Source organism: Cotesia glomerata, linkage group LG7, assembly GCF_020080835.1.
Source record: "Cotesia glomerata isolate CgM1 linkage group LG7, MPM_Cglom_v2.3, whole genome shotgun sequence".
NCBI classification, from domain to species: Eukaryota; Metazoa; Arthropoda; class Insecta; order Hymenoptera; family Braconidae; genus Cotesia; species Cotesia glomerata.
In genome coordinates, this window is record NC_058164.1 from 19,993,756 (window position 1) to 20,018,062 (window position 24,307).

The 24,307-nt window shown below is 28.8% G+C and overlaps 1 protein-coding gene and 1 long non-coding RNA gene across 2 annotated transcripts; both read right to left on the reverse strand.

Moving 5' to 3' along the window:
* Positions 1-503: 503 nt before the first annotated feature.
* Positions 504-9,066, reverse strand: LOC123269157 (signal transducing adapter molecule 2). The gene is made up of 10 exons (XM_044734730.1): positions 8,769-9,066; positions 8,243-8,403; positions 7,333-7,578; positions 7,185-7,248; positions 6,928-7,128; positions 6,669-6,788; positions 6,412-6,600; positions 4,920-5,134; positions 4,208-4,638; positions 504-733 (listed from the first exon to the last, which is right to left on the reverse strand). Exons 1-10 carry the CDS (start codon positions 8,809-8,811, stop codon positions 619-621), a joined length of 1,785 nt encoding a protein of 594 aa, XP_044590665.1. The 5' UTR covers positions 8,812-9,066; the 3' UTR covers positions 504-618.
* Positions 9,067-11,328: 2,262 nt separating this feature from the next.
* Positions 11,329-22,951, reverse strand: LOC123269256. Its single transcript, XR_006510364.1, has 4 exons — positions 22,758-22,951; positions 22,103-22,106; positions 15,148-15,153; positions 11,329-11,341 (listed from the first exon to the last, which is right to left on the reverse strand). It is a non-coding gene; the product is annotated as an uncharacterized LOC123269256 (long non-coding RNA).
* Positions 22,952-24,307: the final 1,356 nt, after the last annotated feature.

The window sequence follows — 24,307 nt, forward strand, 5'->3', positions numbered from 1 at the left end:
TTTTAATATTAATTTTAAAAACCGAAAACGAAAATATTTTTATTTACAATACATATATTAAATAATAATTTTTATTTATATTTAAATAAAAACAATACATGGCTTTCAGTTATTAAATTTATGAAATTCGATCTAATCATCACACTCGTCAGCTACCAAATTAATAAAAATTTAACACTTTTTATTTGTTATTATTTTTTTTTATACGTGTATTTAATATAATTTTAACAACTTTTCTTCATGAATTTATTTTTATATGTAAAATTAATAATTAATAATTAATAATATAAAACTAAAATATTTTATTTACTTTTAAGCAGTTTATCCCTTAAATTTAATAATTTATAGTTTTTTTTTTTTTTTTCATTTTTGTTCATAAGGAATGCAATTGATTATTTAAATCAATAAGATAAATCAAAACTAAAAAAATGTATATATACTTTTTCGTTAAAGTAAAATGTCATTAACTTTTTTTTCATACATTTATATATATATATATATATATATATATATATATATATATATATATATATATATATATATGTATGTACTTATCGATAAATTCATATTTTCTTTTTTTAATTATAATTATATAAATCAGATGCAGAAGAAAAGAATTTACATCATGCGTTGTCCACTCGTTGGAGCATATTGTGGCTGTTGATTTGATGGGACTCCTTGTATCTCTGGCGGAACATATTGTACTGGTATCTGCGTAACTTGTGGTGCATATCTAATTTTAATTATAAAAAAACATAATTAGAGCGCTATTTCTTAAAAATTATTTTCTAAAATTCATTATACAGTTTAGATTGAATAAATTAGCTGATTTGAAACTTTAATCTGGTCAATTAATTAGCTGATTGATCGGCTGAGGTGAATTAACCGATTTACTTAGATTAGATAATTACCCAATAACAACCGATTAAATAAAGCTAACTCAATAAACTGCTATATCAGTTCTAATCAAGTGTTATGCATTTTAGAAAAGATACTTTTTTAACTTCTCGCTAAGAAAATTGAAAATTTTCAAAAATTTGGAAGTCATTGTTTTCACCCCGATTTTCGAAAATCGAGTTTTCATCAGATCTCCACGTTTTGAAGTCCTAGAAAGCGATTCTAACCATTTTTCCGATGATGCCACTATATGTTATTGTGTGTGGGTTTGACCGATTTGATCGCGGTTAGTGCGATTTAAAAGCACTTAACCAAACTAAGCTTTTCAATAAAATATCGAACGATTCGGAGCGGTATATTCCAAGAAATCTAAAAAAAACTACGAAAATTTTTTTTTTCAAATATAGTTTTTTTGGAATAACTATTAAACAGCTTAAGGTAGTGCTACCGGTTTTAGAATTGACGTTCAGAATTTAATGAAATTTGGCATATTGGTACTTTATAATATCATAATTAAGCAGTAAAATTTTTGGAAGCCTGGCAAGTCCTGAAAAAAGACATTAATATCTACATATTTTTGCTTTTACTATTGATCCTTATGGAGAATCACAGACTTTATTTTATTTCACAAAACTGGATGTTCAGATTCTTATAAAAATCAAGACAACGAGAGAAAAGAATATTTAGAACATATTTAATAACAATCAGTATGGTTTCCAAGAATATGAGAATATTTATTAATAAAAAACATTTAAAATTTATCTCTGTCTCTCTTTCTCCAACGTGATTTAGTATCGGAAAATCTACTGCGTTAATCAAATAAGATTAGGTTTTAGGATTTGACTCTTGTGGTAACGAAGAATATATGGCGAGGTTTTCGCCTACCTCCGAAGAGGCCGTTTCCTGGGCTCAAAAGAGCTATACACGCACGTATATCTATCCTACCCTCACATAGGAAATACACAGCCAAGTTTGCCGGCAAGGAAAAACCCTGTCCTCAAGCATTTACGCTATCATAGGACAGATGTGAATTGAGTTGAATTTAATGTCAATCTGTTTTCGTACTTAGTTAACTGTATCAACCCATTCAACGACTGCGTTAGCCTGATCGGTAATATAATGACAGCGGGCCCATGCGGGGAGGTGCAGCCGTAAGACCTGTTTGAGCCATAACACTTATTCCCCCTTACAAGAGTCTCGTTCGTTCTTCTGTCTAGTCTAGTCCCCGAATCTTTGAGCTTACCTGCGTTGCCAAATTATTTTGACAACGTCACGAGGCCTTGCTCAGATCTTGTGGTAACGGTAGTACTAACTTAACTGATCGATTCCAAAAACTAATCAGCTCTTAACATCAAAAATCCACGTCGATCGCCACCGCGACTGCTGGGCCGATCAAAATTGGTTGATTCGTTCGTGAGATATCGTTGATGAAAAAAATCGAAAAAAGTGTTTTTTTTACATAACTTCGAAATTTTATTCCGGGTCGTTTTTGATGTAATGAAATAACTATTAGTGCTTGAAGAAATGCGTCGAACACTGCCAATTTCGTCAAAATTGGTCAATTCACTTGTGAGACATTTAACTTTTAAAAATTCCAAAAAAGTTTTCTTTTAACATTACCTCAAAATTTTACGTCGAATCGTTTGGTAGTTAAAAAATAATTTTTTTGTGCGTAAAAAATCACGTCGAGTGCTCCAAGCCCCATCAAAAACGATTGACTCAATCGCAATATATCACGATTCAAAATTTTCAAAAAAGTATGTTTTCAACAACCACTAGATTTTTGAGTTCGAAGAGCTCGAAAAAGATCAAAAGTTGTGTTTTTGAGCTGAAAGAGCTCAACACTTCAGAATCGATAATTGCTCGAGCGTTCTAGCATTGTACATAGCGAGAAGTTTCAGGGATGGCCTGCAGGGTTAACCGTTTTCCAGATTTTGTTTTTAAGACTTGAAAAATAATTAAATTGAAATTTTAAGTTCCTAATTTTGAACTCTTGTATAAAAATTTTTTTTTTTATAATTTTAACGGAAAAAATTTTGAATAAAATATAAAAAATCTCATAGGTGAAGTTGTTAAAAATAGGAATTTCAATTTTCTACGAAGTTGAGAATTATTTAAAAATATTAAATTTAAGAAGTAAAACTTGTTCTTTTTATTCGTTTTTAAACAAAAAAAAAAAACGCCTCGATGGATCAATATGATCATTTATGAGATTATTATGGTTATTTAATATTAAGCTGTAAAATTCGGTTTCAAAGTTAGTCACTTCATCAAGATTTATAAATAAGTCATCAAATTTCTAAGAAACTATTTACACAAAGTTATTTTTTGAATTAATATAAAAGATAATAAGGCAATTCAGCATCCGAAATGGAAGTAGATTTCATTTTATTTCATTTCTATGGATAAAACGACTGCAAAAGTAAAATTTATTAAAAATGATCCTAAAATGGATATTTTTTGATTTAGAACAACATGTAAATTGAAGCTTAATTTCTCAGCTTTCAGATGCATTTTACAGAAATCGAATATCTCGACGCGTTCAAAAGTTATTTGAAGGAGAAGTAGTGAGAGTATGAAATTTTCAAAATTTTGAAACGCTGTAATTTTTAAACTAATTGACCGATTGAGCTCATATTTGAACTTGATCTTCATAATATCGTCTATATATTATATATACATACATATATAAACTTTTGAACCATATATATCTTTTGACTCAGCTCGTCGAGTTGTCGAAATATAGCAAAATTTTTGAAAAGTTACGTCATGAGGATAAATACAATAGTTAGATTTTTATGAAATCTACTAAATTTTTTTTTTTTGTAAAAAATGTATTTAAGTTTTCGAAAACATCTTTTTGACTTGCTATTTCTTCATTTAGAATTGGATATTTCAATAAAAAAATCTTGAAACTAAAAACTTGGACCTCCTGAAAAAAAATTTTTTTTTTTCGTATCTTAATTTTTTTCAGCGAATTCATTACGAGATAACAAGGAAAAAATCACATTTACTCGATTTTAAAGTTTATAAACTTATACTAAAATTATTTTAATATGAGTGTAAAATTCAGCCAAATTATACAGCTTTAATAAACTGTAAAACGAATTAAGAATTTACCCAATAAAAAATGAAGAAAAAATAATAACATCAATTGACAATAATTAGACGATTAATTTATTGTTCATCCGAGTATAAAAAATTATTTTTCAACAAAAATAGTAATAAAAGATTAATATAAAATTTTTAAATACAAATCTCAAAATTGATAGAAGTTACATGCGAAAAAAAAATTTCGATTTTTCCTCACCCCTGAGATTGATACGGTAGACTCGTTCGTTCTGTTCCTGAAGTAGATCCTTGAGTATGAGTTTGAGGATGTCCTTGATGACCCACAGGAAGTGTTTGAGTCGGTGGAGCTTGTTGATGAACTAATTGCGGGCCTGGAGGCTGAATTGGACGTGCAGCAGCTACTGGGTGACCTGGATGATGATTCTGAGTGACTACTGAATGCGGCGGAACACCAACTGGTGGACCAGGGGGACCAGGATGATGTCCACTCGGTGGTGGATGCTGATGTGGAGAGGGTGGCATGTGATACTGTTGCGGTAACGGCATCCCAGCCATATTGTGATTCATGTACTCAGGGGGCATGCCTGACATATTAGGGTGATAAGCTCCCGGGGGCAATCCAGGGACGGGATTATAATTCGATTGCTGTTGCATCATTCCATTATACATCTGGAGATAAGCATTAGTTATGAATTTATTAAATATCTGTCCAAAGTTTTTTTTTTTTTATAAGTTATTTTTAATGATAAGAAAATTAACAGCCATCTGACAGTTCTTGGAATTTTTATAACAAACTAATTATTATAAAAACAAAAATTTTTTTAAATTCGCACTTATAATTTTCTAAAATTTCTAAACGTGGAATTTTTTTACTAAATTTTTTTTATTATAATTTAATTGTTTAAATCTAAAAAATTGTTAAATTCAGTACCATTATTTTTATTACTTACTTGAGGCGGTTGATTTGGATAAGGATAAACATTCATATGAGGTGGCATTTTTGAAAGTGTACTGTATGGAGTTGTGATAGTCGGCTCTCTCATTAGAGTATGATAAAGATTGAGAGCATCAACCAAGTCAGAACTTAATTGAGTCAACTGAGCATGTCGTCTGTCAACTTTTTCTAGAGCTGCATCTATTAGAGGACCCATAGCAGTTACTTGCTCTATAAAATAAAATTATTATTAAAATATCTTTCGAGAATTTATAAATTCGATCAAACCTAATATTTTTTTTTGATAAAGAAAGTAAGTAAAAAATTTAGTTTATTTCAAGTATTTAACTTGAGTTATATTAACAACCTGCAATCACTATGTGACTGCCAAGAATAAGAAATTATAAATAAAAGAACTTTGGCTTCATGATTTTATGATATTTTTTAACACAATGTACATAGTTTGGGTGCTTTGGAAATAAATTAAAAAAATAATATTGCTATCACAGAATTAATTATCAATAATTTAATGGAAAATGTAACGGAACAAATTTATAGAGCCAACAAACTATTCAAAACTCCTCCAAAAATTTGCCATAAAAAATTTACTATCACCAAAAAATATATAAAATTGTGAAAAGGCACAAATTCAAGCTAAGACCTTTTTGGAAATATCAAATTTAATTATAAAAATTTCTCTTAAAACAAAAATGTCGATCCGTCATTCTAATACGTCGTATCTCATAAATTTAGAAAATTTTACAGCAAACGGTAAAAACAGTTCATTTTTAAAATTGATTAAATGGAATTCGACGGACGAAAATATTTATTTAAAAAGAGTTATTAAACAATTTGACTTAAAATTTTTTAATATGACTTGCGTTATATTGTTGTGATTCTATTTTTCAAAAAAAGTCAATATGTCAAATTTTGTAGGGTACGACGTATTAAAATAGCAGTATCGATATATCCGTCACAAAAGTTTCCTTGTTATTTTAATTATTTAGATTATAAATTAATTATTAATGAAAAAAATATCAAACTGTGAAAAGACATAAATTTTATGACCTTTTTGATGATGCAAAATTTCATTATAGAAACCCATTAGATAATAGAGATATGCTCGTCATAAAATTATCTCATTCTCTTAATTATGTGTATTACTTGACATATAATTACATTCACATGAACAAAAAGAAATTAAAAAATTTTATCTAACGTGAAATTCGAATCTATTTAGAACTACTCTGATAAGTTATCATAATAAAGTAAGTATCGCTGAAAACCATATGAAACCTTTAAAAAGCACAAATTCAGGTTATGACCTTTGCAATAATACTAAATTTAACTTTAAAAAAAAAAATATTTTATTCTATAAAAACACCGAAGATTTGTATTACTTTTCTTTAATCAATTTATACTCAAAATCTATTTAAATCAAAAGAAATGAGTGGTTCATGTCAGTGATTAGTTATCGTTGAATTAATTAACAGAACCAATAAATTTACCTTCAAGATCCAACATCTCCGGTGGATCAGTTGTGTCGCTTTGTGGGTCGGCTTCATGTAAAAGATGTAAAAGTCTATCAATTTTAGTCTCATTAATATCAACCTCTACTATTTCAGGTTCTCGTTTTAGCATTTTAACTTCAACTTCTTCAGCAAATTGCACAGCTTTTTTTGTTCCTTGCTCTAATTCTGAAAAAAATTGTTGTTTTTGATTCGTGGTTTTAAAATTAAAAGTTATAAAATAATTCATTAATTACTTGTGATGTCATCAGGCTCAACTGATAAATCAGCAATAACAAAATTTGATGGAAAAAGACCTTCCATTTTTCCTTTTGCTCCTTTCCACCAATTCGCATCCGAATCATCTAGTATGTGTACTGAAGCAGAAATTTGATATAGTTTATTAATTATTTAATACTAGTACGACTAAATTAAAGTTTTGATTTTAATTTTTGTATCTGAAAAACAATAAAAATATCGATTAATTTATTTTAAATAACAATAGAATGAACTTACTTATATCTCCGGCAATGAAACTGAGTTCATTGTCCTCGGCAGCTTCAAAGTCATATAGAGCACGTACTTTTCGACGCTCAGGAGGGCTCGAATTTGAAGCTAAATTAACGCTAGGGTAAAGACTTGCCAATTTACTGGATGCTGGTGAGCTATGAGACGCGGAAGAATGTTGTTTGTTTTCTTTTAAAGACATCTCGATAGCTGAAAAATAATAATAATTAGTTATTTTATTAAAATTATATTCAATTATTTTGTACCTTTGGCAAGATCTTGATCTTCTTTTGAAGCAGCTGAAGATGCTGAAGCACTCGAGTGTTTTGGCTTCAAAAAGAAATTAAAAACAAATAGTATTAATATTAAAAAAATATCTTTATGTATTGTATTTAATAAAAGTAAATTATTTACCATCTCAGATAACGAAGAAAAATCATGACCTTCACTTTTTAATTTATTATATAAAGTCGGAATGAGATTAAGTTGCGGGTCGGTCTTAAAATCACCTTCGGCCCATTTTTTTATTAAAACTTTCAATTTTTCAATAATCTTTGGCTGTGACCGCAACAATAATTTTCGTATTTCACTCTCAAAATCTCTTGATGCTATTTCCAAATGGAAAGTTTTGCCACAATTACTGGAACACGCATCTAGAAGCTGGAAACAAAATATTAAGTTTCATTACCAACACTATATTGACATATGATACTGGATATAGCAGAAAACTGTCAATTTGTTTTTATTAATAAAATACATGTTATCGCAAAGAAATTATTCGTGACCAATAAAATAGATTTTTTTTTTTTTTTCATAAAAAATAGTCGAATTTATTCAATTGCAATTAACAGACATTTGATAATTTTTATGATTTTTTTTTCAACAATTAAATGATCACAAAGAAATTTTACAAATTGAAAATTTTGAAAAATTAATATAATTTTTAAAAAATTATCTTAATACTAATTTACTTTTTAAATAAAACCAAAAAATAATCAAGTGTCTGTTTGATCTGATAAATAAAAATTGAAGAAAATTTCGTCAAATTTTTTTAGAAGTGTCTATTCACACCTAAAAAAATCCTGATAAATCTACGCAGCATGAATATAAAGGCCTTTACATTTACGAAGCGTGGATTTATCAGGTATTAATAGACGTCCAATTTTTTTTGCAATAATTTACTTGTTAAGAAAATATTAAAAATTGTTAGATGTCTATTATTTTCAGTATCATCTGCTGCTTCAAGAATTATTTAGATTTCTACTGTTAAAAATAATAGCCAGTTAAAATGAATTTTTATTGAAAAAAGAAATAAAATACTAACAGTAATAGCTTGTATTACAATATGCGGATCTAGTGCATTTAATCTTCTAACAATTGATCTCAAACAATCCTTAGCTTTTTGCGATGAATTCCCAACAGCATCACATATTTCCATTATTTGACCCCAGTCTTCTGTTGTATTATTTTCATTGGTTGCTTTGTCTTTAAAATAAATAAAAAAGTATTATAAATGTAATCAATTCATTATTATTATTATTATTTTTATTATTATTGTAATATAGCGTACTATCACTATAAAAGAATTTAATCATGGTTTTATTACGAAATGTCACTTACTAGTAATTGATAAGCAATGAAATTAATTTTAATGAGTATCATCTAAGTATTAAAGTGACATTTTTGTCAATTCGTACGAGGTCATGGAAAAGTTACAAAAAAAATTTTTCCATTCTTTAGTTTCGGTATGAATAATAATTGATAATAATGAATAAAAATAATAATTATTAAAAAATAATAAACAAATAAAGAATCATCAAATGATGAAATAAAAAAGTTGTATTACTTACCGACATCAGCGTCAAAGGGCGATGAAGTTGAGAATATCCCCATTTTAATAATTTATTTTAAAGGAATAATTTAATCGTTACTTGTAAATTTAAAAAATAAGGGATGTTAAATAATTATGAATAATTATCGTTATAAAATATTTAAAAACAATCTTGTCACGAAATCACCTGACATTTAGTCCCGCAGTCGTTCATAAATGAATGACTAATAACATTCTTATCGTCGTAACTCCGCCATTTTAACTTTCGAGCTGCCAAAAATACTTGAATCGATATTCATCGAGAGGATGTCTATCGATATGTGAGTTCGACTTGAAATAGAGGCCTCTCCGTTTTCCGATTTTTAGCGGTCTGGTCGCCTCGGTCATGCCTCTGATGGCAAACCCGAAACTGATAGCGCCTCGTCGCCACTAGGAATTTGTTCATTCCATTATTATTCAATTTATATCTTAAGGGGGTCCTTTCGCCGCCAATGTAAAATAAAAAATATTAGATTATGAGTAAATTTAATTTTTTTCTAATAGTTAAGGTCCTTATTTATCTTATAGTGAGGTTTAAATTATACTTTACCGGACAAATTTTTGAAAAAATAAAATTTTTAAATGTTAGTATTTGTTCAGAGTCTTACGAGAAAATTAGACGTTTGCAGTATTTCTCGAATTATACTATCAGTCATGGATTAGATGAAGTAAAAAAAAACTAAAAATCAGATTTTCGAAATATTCAGGTTTCTTTTTTTGCAATAAAATATATCAGTTACCGAGATATTTATTGAGAAATTAATATTTAAAAATCACAAAAAATTCTCAAGTTACCTACAATAAAATGGAGTCAAAAGATTTGGCAACGTTGCGTAGCGCGCGAGCTTCAGACCATTCAATAAATTCAAACTAAACTTTAACGCGCTTATGTTTTTCATGCATACTTATTAGTTAATTTATTGTTAACAAATTTTCATAATTCATAATTGAAAAATAAAACAATAATTAAAAAATACTAGCATTCCTGCCATGAGACATTAGAATGTTATGGTTTTGTGACTAAACATTTTTAATTAATTTATTTATTTACACTGACTGCAAAAAGTTAAACACGGTTAAGGTTATATTGTGCAAATAAAAATGTAAACAACCGAAATAAAGCGTTGCCAAATCACGAACAGGTTACTAACAGCTGATTTACAACAGTCAAATTAATTTTTGTATTTAACTATTTTTTTTTTTAATTTTAAAAATTTCAACGATTAATGCCTCATATACTATTTATTTTTTAATTTTAGGAATTTTTATGGGTTTTGTATTTTAATTTATTGAAAATTTACTACTACAGTTGTTATGACTCAACTGGAGCGAAAGGACTTCCTTAAAAATATTCAATTTTTGGAGGTGAGAAATTACAGCTGTAGCAAGATAAATATAAATATAATCGTTTTAATATATAAATTCGCTAGACAAACAAACATCATAAAGTTTTTAATTACGTGATAATTAATTTTGTATGTGTTTTCTTATGAATCCATAGTTTTCTTAGTTTTCCGCCTGAGCTTAACCGGGGGTCATCTGAGTGATCCGAACGAAAATGTAGCCAATGTAATAATTGTAAAGGGATTCAAAAAGTAACTTGCTTTCTAACAAGTTATATACATTTAACACTTCATACATAACACTAAATAGAGGTCAAATAATAGTAAATCCTATGTAATAAAATACACACATTAAAACATTTAAATACCATATTTGTGGAAAAATTTAAGGTAGTTGTAGCGTGATAGGCATTTCAACAGAAAATTATAAAATTTTTTTTATCGAAAGATAAATAAATTAATAATTCACTACCAAAATTTCAGATCAATTGACCGCACCGTTTTTAAGTAATTAATTTTCGAAATTGCGTCTTTTACACGTAGAGGTATAGAGAGATGGTAAAGTTAGTATGAAATCTTCCGTACCACTCGAGTGGGCCAAAGATTTCATACTAACTTTACCATCTCCCCTGATAGCCAAGTTGGCCGCAACTTTCTGTCAACCCTGATAGCCAAGTTGGCCGCAAATTTCTGTCAATCTACTGCCGCAACTTGTCACCAACTTGGCGGCAACTCTTGGAAAGTAACTCGGTTGGTGTCAACTTGTTCACCAAGTTGTCACCAAGTTGTCGGCAAAAGTTGCTCTGAAACTTTTTCACACCAAGTTGACGATAAGTTTCTCAAGAAATTTGGCGACATATTGCGGCAGTAGATTGGTCTCTTTTTTCTCAGAAACTTGTAGCCAACTTGGCGCCAACAGTTACAAATTCGAAAGTTGACCGCAAGTTGTCGCTAAGTTGGTGGCAACTATCTGACACCAACTTGGTTGGTCTGAAACTGTGGCTATCAGGGAATCTACTGCCGCAACTTGTCACCAACTTGGCGGCAACTCTTGGAAAGTAACTCGGTTGGTGTCAACTTGTTCACCAAGTTGTCACCAAGTTGTCGGCAAAAGTTGCTCTGAAACTTTTTCACACCAAGTTGACGATAAGTTTCTCAAGAAAATTGGCGACATATTGCGGCAGTAGATTGGTCTCTTTTTTCTCAGAAACTTGTAGCTAACTTGGCGCCAACAGTTACAAATTCGGAAGTTGACCGCAAGTTATCGCTAAGTTGGTGGCAACTATCTGACACCAACTTGGTTGGTCTGAAACTGTGGCTATCAGGGTAAATGTATATAACTTGTAAGAAAGCAAGTTACTTTTTGAATCCCTTTACAATTATTACAACGGCTACATTTCCGTTCGGATCACTCAGATGACCCCACTTAACCGTTCAACTATCTTTTTCACTTTCTCGCAGATGGTGACACTAGTGTAAAAAGTAAAATAGTAGATTTCTTCGTTATTGTTAAAAAATTTGACATCAGAGTATCACAATGAAGATTTTTTATATTTGACAATTGATTTTTTAAATTTCACTTTTTAGTAAAAAATAAAAAAGCGCTATTCGGCCCCACACCCGACATGGATTGTAGATTTTTGGGATGAGTATTGATGAAAAACAAATCTAATTGCTACAAAATAAGATTTATAATACATGAAAATTATTTGACGATAAAAGCCAAAAATTAATTTATTTTTAATTTATCGAACTACAAAATAAATTGAAAAAAAAAAAAAAAAAAAAAAAACAAAAAAATAATAGCTCAAATTGAAGATAATTATATGAATTTTAACATAGAATTGATAGATTTGAGATATCTTTTACGTCTTGATCATTTAAGGAAGAAGGCCCAAAATACATTCATTAAAAAATTTTTTCAAATTTTCAAAATCGAGAAATTAATTAAAAAAATTAAATAACACCGGCACACAAAAAAAAAGTTGTCAGTACTTTTGACCGGACCTATCTATTTTGATGTATTTTGACGCGCAGAATCTGAATCTGAAGTCAGTTTTGCCCGTACACCCTCAAAATTTTGAGTAAAATCCAAAAAATCCAAAAAAAAGGCAAAAAATTGCGAAAAACTGCAGTCACAGCGATGAATTAAATATTCTGGACCCAGATTTAGTATAATTTTTATGTATTTCAATTCACTGAATCTGAATCTGAACGTTAATTAGCCCGTTGAGCCGTCAAAATTTGAAAAAATAGCAAAAAACCCCAAAAAATTGCAATGAATCATGAAAAATTGAAATTATCGAGATAAAAAAAATTTTTTTGATTCAGATTGAGTATGATTTTTATGTCCTTTGTTTCACTGAATTTGAATCTGAAATCTTGTTCCTTTAACATTTAAAAATTTTTAAAAAATCTCAAAAAACCAAAAAAATCGGGAAAATTACAGTTATAAATATGAGAAAAAAATCTATTAAACACGATTGTTAATGACTTGGGTGCATTTTCAAAGATGGAATATGATCTTAGAATTGAAAATTTGAGAAAATTGTAAAATCTTTAAAAAATAGCATGTAAGGAGAAGGTACGAAACCATATTTTCGAATTTCAGACTATCGTTCGTTTGTATCGAATTTTTTCATCTTTAAATGACCTACGCAGTGGGTTCCTTTTACGTTTTCTGTTCTCTTCTGGTGTTTCTCTTGTTAGCATCCAGCAAAAATCTGACATCATGTTGACATTCTAATTTCCTCGATACCTACACTTCATTTCACTTAAGTCTTGATAAAATCGTTTTCCTTTTTTGGGTTTTTTGGATTTTACTCAAAATTTTGAGGGTGTACGGGCAAAACTGACTTCAGATTCGGATTCAGCGCGTCAAAATACATAAAGATAAGTAGGTCCGGTCAAAAGTACTGACAACTTTTTTTTTTGTGTGCCGGTGTAATTAATTAATTAATTCTTTATTAAAAAGTTGATGTGACGTTTTCATTGTTGTCGCTTTTCGTTGCTATGGTGACCACTTTGCCAATGGTTACCATAGCAACAGTTACTATGACAATGGTTACTATAGAAACGGTTACTATGACAATGGTTACCATGGTAGCCATTGTCATCGCAACGGTTACTATGGTAGCCATTGTCATAGTAACCGTTGCTATGATAACGATTACCATAGCAACTATCACCATGGCAACGGTTACTATGACAACATTTACCATAGCAACGATTACTAAGGCAACGGGTACCATGACAACGGTTAAATATTAATGAGTTGAATTTGTAAAGAATTGATTAATTAAATTGTCGATAATAAACATTTCAACGGAAACGCGCAAAGCGCGTTTGATTTTCTAGTAACTTAAATTGATGGTAAATAGGTGAACTTCAAGATAAGTTTAATAGATTTTATCTTTCTTTTACATCCGGAAAATTATTTTCATAAATTGACAGAATTGAAAATTTTGTTTAAATGAAAAAAATTTTCAAACACAATCCTGCTGACGCAATTCTGCTGATATAACGCGTTAGATCACATACTTTTGAGCCAATGATATTTTTCAGTATAACTCGACGAAATAAAACATATTATGACAAAATTTTCTTAAAATTACGACATAAGACCGGCTACAATAACTAGATTTCTAAAGAATTCTACCTAAAAATAAAAAAATACCAGATTAATGATAAAAGTTACATGTAAATAAAAAAATTATCACGTCTCTTAATTTCAATATCATAAAATTTGAATACTTATATCAATTTTAATTGTGGTCAAAGTAAAAGACAAAAACATAAATGATGATAAATGTGAATTATGTTTTCTAAAACATTAATCAATTAAGGAACTAGAACTGTTTAAATATTTATTGGTTTTTAGTGATGGCATGAAGAAATATTTTAGATACCATGATTAATATTTTGAGATCATTTTTTTTAATTTATTTTTTTTTTATCATGTTATTTCTCAAAATCTATATTATATAAATTTCACAAACCGCATCTTAATCGGTCAATCTGTTGAAAAATTATAAAAAGCTCCCCATGCACGTTCTATTGAGGTGATAGTCAGATGAAAAATTCAAATTCGTTTTTTGAAAATTTTTAATTGGTCCAGCAAAAAGTAAAAAATTTAGATTCTAATATTTTTTTAGAATTTAATTCAGAGGAAAAATTAATTTATGATAATAAGCAACAAAACATTTAAAAATTTTATAAATAACTTTTAAGAATAAACTGCTCAAATTCGAAATAATCTTGCCAATAATTGAAAAAAAAAAGAAAAAAAATTATTGAAGAAATAAGTGAAAATTTTTATTTCCATTTTCAAGATTATAGTGTATAAAGTTTGTTTAATAACTGCTTAAATTACAGTTTATAGTTATAACAACAGTAGAATCGCTGTGTGCATGTTGTTTGAGGAAATATGTGATTTAAAATTTTTTTTTTGTCATTCATCTTTTATTATAAGTTATTTCAATAGTACAACTAGCACATGGTGTTTGGAATCTTCTTCATAGTATTAATAATTTTGATGTGATCCGAAACAATAACCCATTAGAAAGTAACTTGCTTGAATACAAAGTTTGGAACAACAACCGCTGTTACTTAAACACTAATAAAAAAGAAAAAAAAATTAATTTAAATAAAATTAAGAATTTTAGTTATTGTTATTTGGATAGTAATAAGAAATCTAATCTTTTAATACTAGAAAACTTTTTCGGATAGTGCATTTAGCTTCAGAAACATTTGTTTGATAAAAATATACTATCAAAAAAATATTGGTTGAGATTTTATTGCTTATAACAATTCAACAAGACGGAAAAGAGTGGGAACTGAGCGATTATAACTACAAAAATTACTTTTTAAAAACCATTTTCTCCTGAAAAATTTTAATTGATGTTTTACAAAAAAATTTCGACAAGTTTCTATTAATTTTTTTTTCTTTGCTACCCCTGATAAAAAAAAAGTATTGAAAAGTATTGGTTTTCTAGTCAATCCAATACTTTTCAATACTTTTTTCTTTGTCTCAATACTTTTTTTTATTCAGGGACTTGCCATTATGGATCTACCTATGCTGAGTCTATCATTGATGAATTACGTAGTAACTGTCAAATTATCGCAGATAGAATGTTGTCCAACAAATAATAGAGACTTACATTCTTTTAGTTCCAATCCCATCCTGAATTATTAATATTAGCTTTCTGTAAAGTACCTAATGATATCGATAGCTTTCCAGAAAAAGTTTAGATCTGACTATATAAAATTATGCCTACTTTAATGAAATTATATTTAATGAAAGCTGGATTTGAGATTGTTCTAAAGTTATTTTCTACTATAACTATAAATTTATCAAAATGTACTTACTACTTGTCCGCCAGAAGAACATGAATGTCTTTTAATCCTACTTTTCAGAATAAAATTTTCTTTTAGATTTTTTGTACAAATACTTATATTGTTAGACACAAGTGATGTACAATTATCGGAACAGCAATCCTTATTTTCAAAACACTAAAATAAAATTATAATTACAATTTAATTTTTAATTGATGTATTCAACACAAAATTGGTCTAGTATGATTATGAAGTTATTATTATAAACAAGCTAAACCAATCCAAAATTTTGAAAAGAGTATAGTTTACGATACACCTACTTTATGAGAAGAAATCTATCCAATTTTGAGTGTTTTGTTAAGTGTTTTACTCCATAGTTTTTTCAAAATGATTTTTCTTTCATTAAGTTAAATATAAATTTATTAATTGCTTTTCGAAGCTCTGCCCTGTTATGACAAAACGACGTATCTCGAAAATTATAGTTTCGAGAAAATAATGTATAAAGTTTTCACAGAATTTGAGTACAATTTAACAGAAAAATTCATTTCTGTTATAACAAAACGTTTTAACTCGACGTTTAAAATCAATGAAATATCAGTTTCCTAATAATTACAGTCTTAAAAATAAACAATATCAAATACCTATAGCTAAATATAAAGACATTTACTAAAATATTAGATCATATCATTATACAAAATTAAAATTGAAAAGGCCTAAAATTAGAAAATAGTCCATCAAAACAATTTAAATTTTTTTAAAATGGAAATATAAACAGAAGAAACAAAGGAAATTAAAAAATAATGACAAACCTAAATTCAGACAATTCGAATAAAAGACATCAAGGTTATTTGACATATACATAAATGAACAACTTTGAATATAGAAAAGCTTTACAAATGAACATCTCTAATTATGGACAAGAAAATTCGGAAATCTCTTAATATGGACATCTCTCATTAACGAAAACACCCTGTAGGCCATCCCTGCAACTTCCCGCTACTTCCATACCTGGATGCTTAAAATTGCACTTATGCCGTTTTTGTGCGCTCTTCGAGCTCAAAAATACAGGTTATGTGTTGTTTTGAGCTCTCCGAGCTCAAACAGATAACATTTCTGTGCTTTTGAGCTCTTCGGGATTAGCGGCGATCGACGTGGTTTTTCAAGGTTAAGAGCTGATTAGTTTTTGTAGTTGATCGATAAAGCCGTTCAAAAGTTATTCCAAAAAAACCACTTTTGAAAAATTTTTTTTTACAGTTTTTTTCAGATTTCTCGAAATCTATCGGTCCGAATCAGTCCAAATTATATCCAAAATCTAAGTTTGGACAAGCCCTTTCGAATGGCGCTAACCGCGATCGAATCGGTCAAGCCATTCAAAAGTTATGAGAGGTTTACATACTTACATACATACACACACACACACACACACACACACACACACACACACACACACACACACACACACATGCATACATACAGACAGACATATTGACACCCTCGCGGGGATAGTCAGGGAAGCTTCCTGTGACCTTCAAACGTCGAGATCTGATGAAAACTCGATTTTTGTAAAACGGGGTAAAACTAATAACTTCCCGATTTTTGAAAATCTGAGATTTTCTTAGCAGCAAGTTAAAAATCATTTTTATGTAAATAAGTGTGGGGATCAGATAAAAACAATTATTCAAGGGTAATAAACTCTGCACCAAGACAACTTCTTCGGAGAACTTTACTCTGAAAAATTAATTTTTATTAATCATAGGTAATGTACAATTTTTTATCTGGCACGTGCCAGATTTGCGGCTAATTTCGCGGTTGTAATTGTCATTGCGCCGCTACACGATGATCCGTTTTGATGATGCGCTGAATTTGATGATTGTGACGAGTCGCCCGCCATCTCGTCGTCGTTCAAATTGTCCAGGTCGTAAGAGCACGCGGTCGATGCAGCGTTCATCACTGATGACTAGAGTCAATGACGAGGGTTATTTATGTCAAACTTTTCTTTCTTGACTACTAAAGTGATACTATGATAAAATTTATAAAGATCAGTTCAATAGATAGATTTCTAAAAAATGTACCTAAAAATTAAAAAATCGTACATTACCTATGATTAATAAAAATTAATTTTTCAGTAAAGTTCTCCGAAGAAGATGTCTTAGTGCAGAGTTTATTACCCTTTAATGATTGTTTTTATCTGATCCCTTCATTTATTTGCATAAAAATGATTTTTTTTTTTTATTAATCACTTTAACTTAATTTTGAATTATCCAAAAAAAATTAAATTCCTACTTTTTAGTTTGGTTTTATGTTAAAGCGTGTTTTTTTGAACGATTACTTATTTTTTAATTTTTTAACTTATAAATATTGTATTTTTTTTTTGTTTTCTTTAATGAAAGATGTCCATATTGAGAGATTTCCGAATTTTCTTGTCCATAATTAGAGATGTTCATTTGTAAAGCTTTTCTATATTCAGAGTTGTTCATTTGTGTATATGTCAAATAACCTTGATGTCTTTTATTCGAATTGTCTGAATTTAGGTTTGTCATTATTTTTTAATTTCCTTTGTTTCTTCTGTTTATATTTCCATTTAAAAAAAATTTAACTTGCTTTGATGGACTATTTTCTAATTTTAGGCCTTTTCAATTTTTATTTTGTATAATGATATGATCTAATATTTTAGTAAATGTCTTATTTATATTTAGCTATAGGTATTTGATATTGTTTATTTTTAAGACTGTAATTATTAGGAGACTGATATTTCATTGATTTTCTTTCAATTGAAATATCAAATTTATTTGAAATATTTCATTTGTATATGTTTGAATATCCAAATTATTTCTCTGGTGATTTACAATAAAGGAATTTTTTATTTTTAATTATCTCTATGCATAGTACTTTTTCTTTGGTTAAAGTTCTATAATTATATTTGTCTGAGCTTACAATTATTTATTTTATGTAAATTTTCTTCACAGTTTCGTTTATTTTTTTTATTTTCCAAATATATTATTAATTGAAATTTTTAGTGAGAGATGTCCAAATTGAGAATTTTTTATTTTACTCTAATCATTGCCAACCGTTACAAATCAATGACGACGACTGTACGTAATTAATAGACATAAATATATACGTACTACGTAATTAATAGACATAAATATATTAAAGTATAAAAAAAGACAAAATTACCTGTAAGTTGTTATTTTTATAAATTTTATTAAAGCTTTTGTTGAAATCTTTAAAAATACAGCAACTAAAAATAAAAATTTGTTATTCAATTTTTTTAGTTCGTGAAAAACTTTTTTTAATTGAAAAGTTGACTTAAGGTAGTACTACCGGTTTTAGAATTGACGTTCAGAATTTAATGAAATTTGGCATATTGGTACTTTATAATATCATAATTAAGCAGTAAAATTTTTGGAAGCCTGGCAAGTCCTGAAAAAAAGATATTAATATTTACATATTTTTGCTTTTACCATTGATCCTTATGGAGAATCACAGACTTTATATTATTTCACAAAACTAGACGTTCAGATTCTTATAAAAATTAAGACAACGAGAGAAATGAACATTTAGAACATATTTAATAACAATCAGTATGGTTTCCAAGAATATGAGAATATTTATTAATAAAAAAACATTCAAAATTTATCTTTGTCTCTCTTTCTCCAACGTGATTTAGTATAGGGAAATCTACTACGTTAATCAAATAAGGTTAGGTTTTGGGATTTGACTCTTGTGGTAACGGTAGTACTACCTTAAGAATTTTTTTTCTCAAATAATTTATTTTTGATGAATTGCATAAGTAGAAAGTATGAGATTTCAGGAAAAATTTCTCAGCTCAAAAAATTAGTTGCATGATTCAAAATAGTGAAATTTTTTAGTTTAAAATGTTTTCTTTTGAGTCAAGTCAGTACTTCTATTTGTGTATAGAATATAGAATAGTTTATAGAGAAAATGTTAAATTGAATCCGTTTCATTGATAAATACAGAGTATTTATCTTTACATCTGTACTACAACCAGGAAGCTTGGTATAAATATTATTTATGGCAATATATAAGATTTATTCAGCAGAAGTAGCAAGTTACATCATGTCGGGAGTGTAATGAGATAGGAAGAATGTCTCGAGTAATTTCCTTTACATTGGTTACTTCACACTTGATGGCTTTTGTTATATATATAATTAAAAATATATTATTATATTAATTGCCAGATCTTCTTTAATAGCAGAAGGCAAAAGTTTTAATCAATGAATAAAAACGTTTCATATTTCATATTTCACAGAAATTAATCGCCAATCAAAGAATTATATTACTTTTTTTAAATATATGTGCGACTGAAAAATTTTATTAGTTTTTTGTTGAGCCTTATCTGTGGTAAAAAAAATCTAATAGCCAAACATTTTTATAGCTGTGAAGATAATCCTTATTGTTGCGGTTTTCATCATTATGATCTTCGTGTACCCACTTGGTCCTCAGTTAATAACACACCGCATCGGTTTGATTGTCACCCGCACATTCGCATAAAACGCGGCATTTCGTTGATTACTTTTGCAACATCGACACGACAACTGTCCACAAATTGTCTTAGCAATTATTTTTCTGTTTTGTTATTTCGTGTTTCATTGGGAATTATTTGCTGAAGGACATAAAAGAAGAGCACTAATCAACTTGAATTTATATAATAGTTACAGAACTTAAATTTTAAAGAAAAAGTAATAAAGCCAAGCATTTATTTTAAGATAAATGTATATAAATACAGAAATCATTTTCTTAATGTGGTTCCATGCTATGACAATGGCCTTAATATTTTTTTCTTTGTTAACAGCAGAAACATATTTTTTTGTTATGTTGGAGAGGTTGTAGACTGCCGAGTTCCATGGTCCCTAGGTGATTAATTATTTCTTCTTTTAGGTGCCAAAAGAAATTATCCTGATGTAATATTTCGAAATTATTAAATAGTTTATCGTTTTAGGAAAATTAAAATAAAATTTTTTTTCTTAGGAAAGTGCGTTGGACTATGAAAATACTGTTATTGGAATTTGAAGAATCTTTAAAATAAAAAATTTAGTTTTCAATCAGATCTCAGTGTTTTTAATTCCTACAAAACTGTTTTGAATATTTTTTTATAATTATTTGTAGGTATGTAAACTAATTTGTTATTCATACTATATTCTCTCAATAAATTAACTGATTTGAATGAAAATGCTGAGAAAAAAAGTTGTGATTTGGTCTAGCGAAAAATAAACTGATAGAAAATCTGTCTTGATTCAGAAGAAATAATCTTGATCCAAGAACAAACTTATTCTTAAGATTATTGTTAGTTTTAATCAAAAAATTTCTCGCCTTGATTTCATCTTAATGTAAAAGACTAAAATCTTCAATCGAAAATTATTGTCGATTTATTTATTTTTATTTATTTAAATGCCAAGACTAGAACCAAATAGCAAATGACAAAATTTACATAAAGTAACAATATGAAAAGTTTTACATCATTATATAATAGTAAAAAGATAATATAAATATTAGAAAATACAAAAGAAGTTATGAAAACTAAGAGATCTTGATCGTTTTTACATAGTAGCAATTTGTGAATCAATTTAGTTACAAGTATTTTCAAATCAGTTAGGTAATGAAACTAATTCTTATGTCAGTTTGATTAATTTTTATGAATCAATAGTTTTCTAAAACGTTAAATTTTTTAACTCCAGATTTTGGAAAAATTCTAAAGCTTTAATTTTGAAGGTTTCAAGATTCAGTGCATTTATGATGTCAGTTGGTAGATCGCGCCAAAGACCAATCGCAGTTATGATGAAAGAATTCTTAAATGAGATTGTTGAGAAATTTGGGATTTTTAAGTTTACATTATTGTATTTTGCTTTAATGTACTTTGCTACAGTACTTTAATTTGAGGGTATATTAATTCCGATCGATAAAATTAAGTTTGTTACTCAAGAAAAATTTTCTTCAATTAAGAGTGAATCCGTTTTCTTCTAAGAACTTTATATTTTCGGTTCAAGAACTAGTTTCTTTATTTACAATAAGAAGAATATCTGAAAAAAAATAATAAAATTTTAATTTCAACATTTTCTAAAATTTTTTTATAAAATTTCATGAAATTTAATACGAAAAATGGTCTGATAAAATTTTATAAAAATTCATTGAATTATATAAAATTATATTTTATAAAAATATATAAAATTTTATGACAATAAATCTTTCGGGTCTTGATAATAATTTTATTGCATGAAATTTCTTGAATTTGTATGAAATTTTAAATAATTTTATAAAATTTTACGATACTATGAAGCTTTATAAAAATTTATCAAATTTCGATGGTAAATTTTCATGAAATCTTATAAAAAATTTTTTTTTCGGGTAGAAAGTAGCCGAAATCTAAGAATTTTAATTTTCTACTTTATTCCTAAAACAAGTCGTAATATCTTGAACCAATCTTATTGTTAGGGTAACATTCTTCGTCCAAACTTTCTACTTATCCTCAAATTTTAATTTATTAATTCGCGAGTTAATTTTGTAAATCAAGAAAAGTGAAAATTTTGAAACAAGAGTGAAATGTCAAATAAATACTTTTTAACTTCCTGCTAAGAAAATCTCAGATTTTCAAAAATCGGGAAGTTATTGGTTTTACCCCGCTTTACAAAAATCGAGTTTTCATCAGATCTCGACGTTTGAAGGTCACAGGAAGCTTCCCTGACTATCCCCGCGAGGGTGTCACTATGTCTGTATGTATGTATGTACAATCGCGTGCATTAATTCGGGTAGGTTTCTATGATTACATTTTTTTTGCCACTTCTAAATTTGGCCGTTTCTAAATTCTAAACTTTGAAATCTGTAAATTTAGCCGTTTATAAATTTAGCGAAACGTAAAAAACAATATCACTAAAATGAGAAAAATATAAATAATTTCAAAGATAATTTATGCATGTAATAAAATTTGACAAAAGAAAAAACGTCCATGTAAAAAAAAATAAAATTCCTAAATAAAGCCGTTTGTAAAATCAGCGAGTTAAAAACTTGGAATTATTAAAATAACGCTAGTTTTAAAATAGCCGAATTAAAAAAAAGAATGATTAAAATTCTTTCAAATTAAAATGTAAACAGTTGAAAAAAAGAAATATTTAAAAAAATGAAATTAAAAAATTGGAAAATAATAAATTTAGCCGATTGAAAACCTCGCTACGTGAATTTAGCCGATTCTAAACTTGGAAATTAATAAATACCCGACTAGAATTTTAGTGAGGCATGCCGAAAAATTAGTTCGGGGCGAAGTTGGCTTTCCGAACTTAGGCTAGCCCAATTCGGATCTTATTTGTTTTAAATTAGGCAAGCCGAATATTGGTATGCCAAAAGAATTCCACATTCGATGTAATCTCGTAATAGTTTGGCATTGCCTAAGTTTGGCATATCATGGATTGCCTAATTAGTACGAAATAACGGTAACCAAAGGTTTACCGAAGTTTGGTTCACCAAGCTCGGGCTCACTTAGGCAAACCTGTGGCAATACCTAAGTTCGGCATGTCATGGATTGCCTAATTAGTACGAAATAATGGTAACTAAAGGCTTACCGAAGTTTGGTTCACCAAGCTCGGGCTTACTTAGGCAAACCTGTGGCAATACCTAAGTTCGGCATGTCATGGGCTGCCAAACTGTTATGAAATAACGGTAACCAAAGGTTTACCAAAACTTGGCATACCACGATCGAGCTTCTTTAGGCAAAACTGTGGAAATGCTTAAGTTCGGTATGTCATGGATTGCCAAACTGTTATGAAATAACGGCAACCAAAGAGGCTTACCAAAGTTCGATTCACCAAGCTCGGGCCCATTTAGGCAAACCTGTGGCAATGCCTAAGTTCGGTACGCCATGAATTGCCAAATTGATACGAGATAACGGTAACCAAAAGCTTACCGAACAGTAACTAAAGGTATTCTGAAGCTTGCTCTATCAAAATGAAACTTGACTAGGTAAGTCTGTGGCAAGTCCTCACTTAGGTATAATATCGGAATTCCTAACTCGATCGTTGCAACGGTAACCGAATGTTTGCCGAAGTGTCGGGCTTATAAGTATCTTGAGGCAAGAGGTCGCTCATCATCGGCGTAGCGTCGCGGTATGGTATAGGGCTCTCGTGCGTCAGGTACAGTGTTCGAGTCTCGCGTTCAACATGTAAAATTTTTAATAATTAATAATTATTCTTAAGGCGAGTGTGAGGTAAATTTAAGTGTTGTGTGTGACTAATGTATCTAACTTCATCATTTCCTTCCCCCTTGACCCATAAAATTGACCAATCAAAAAAAACTTCATAGTAAGAAAAACCCTAAAAAGCGAAAAAAAATGACCGAAAATATAAAAAAAAATAATACTAAATAAAAAAAAAAAAATTTTTTTTATTTACTTAATATTTAAAAAATTTTGTCCTAAAGTCGATATTTATATTTAAAATTTAAAAAGTAAATTAAAAAAAAATAAGCATTCATTATTATTAATTTTTGCTTTATAATAACAATAGCTAAAAACAAAAAAAGGATTCAATTTGGATTCTTCCGTGCGAATTTAGTTTCTGAATTGCTGCCTAGTTAGGTAGCCAAATTCGGATCGAATGAGGCTTGGATAGTCACCAGCAAGTGTGATTTCCAAACCACCGCCTAAGTCGGAAGCCAAGTTAGGCCCAAACTCGCGACTGCGTTACTTCCGGGACGTGGGCCAACTTTGCCTTCCTGATTCGGCGCGAACTTGGAATTCGGCATGCCTAATTCGAAACGAACTACCGCCGAACTTAAATTTCTGGTCGGGTAGCCGTTTGTAAATCTCAGGATTCTAAAAACTAGCCGTTTCTAA

Bases quoted from the DNA above. Each gene is read 5' to 3' on its own strand.
- LOC123269157 (XM_044734730.1), bottom strand. From the start codon at position 8,811: ATGGGGATATTCTCAACTTCATCGCCCTTTGACGCTGATGTCG. The intron at 7,579-8,242 runs GTTAGTATTTTA...TTTTGTTTCCAG, and splicing joins TTGTAATACAAGCTATTACT to CTTCTAGATGCGTGTTCCAG. The intron at 4,639-4,919 runs GTAAGTAATAAA...GCTTATCTCCAG, and splicing joins ATCCAAATCAACCGCCTCAA to ATGTATAATGGAATGATGCA.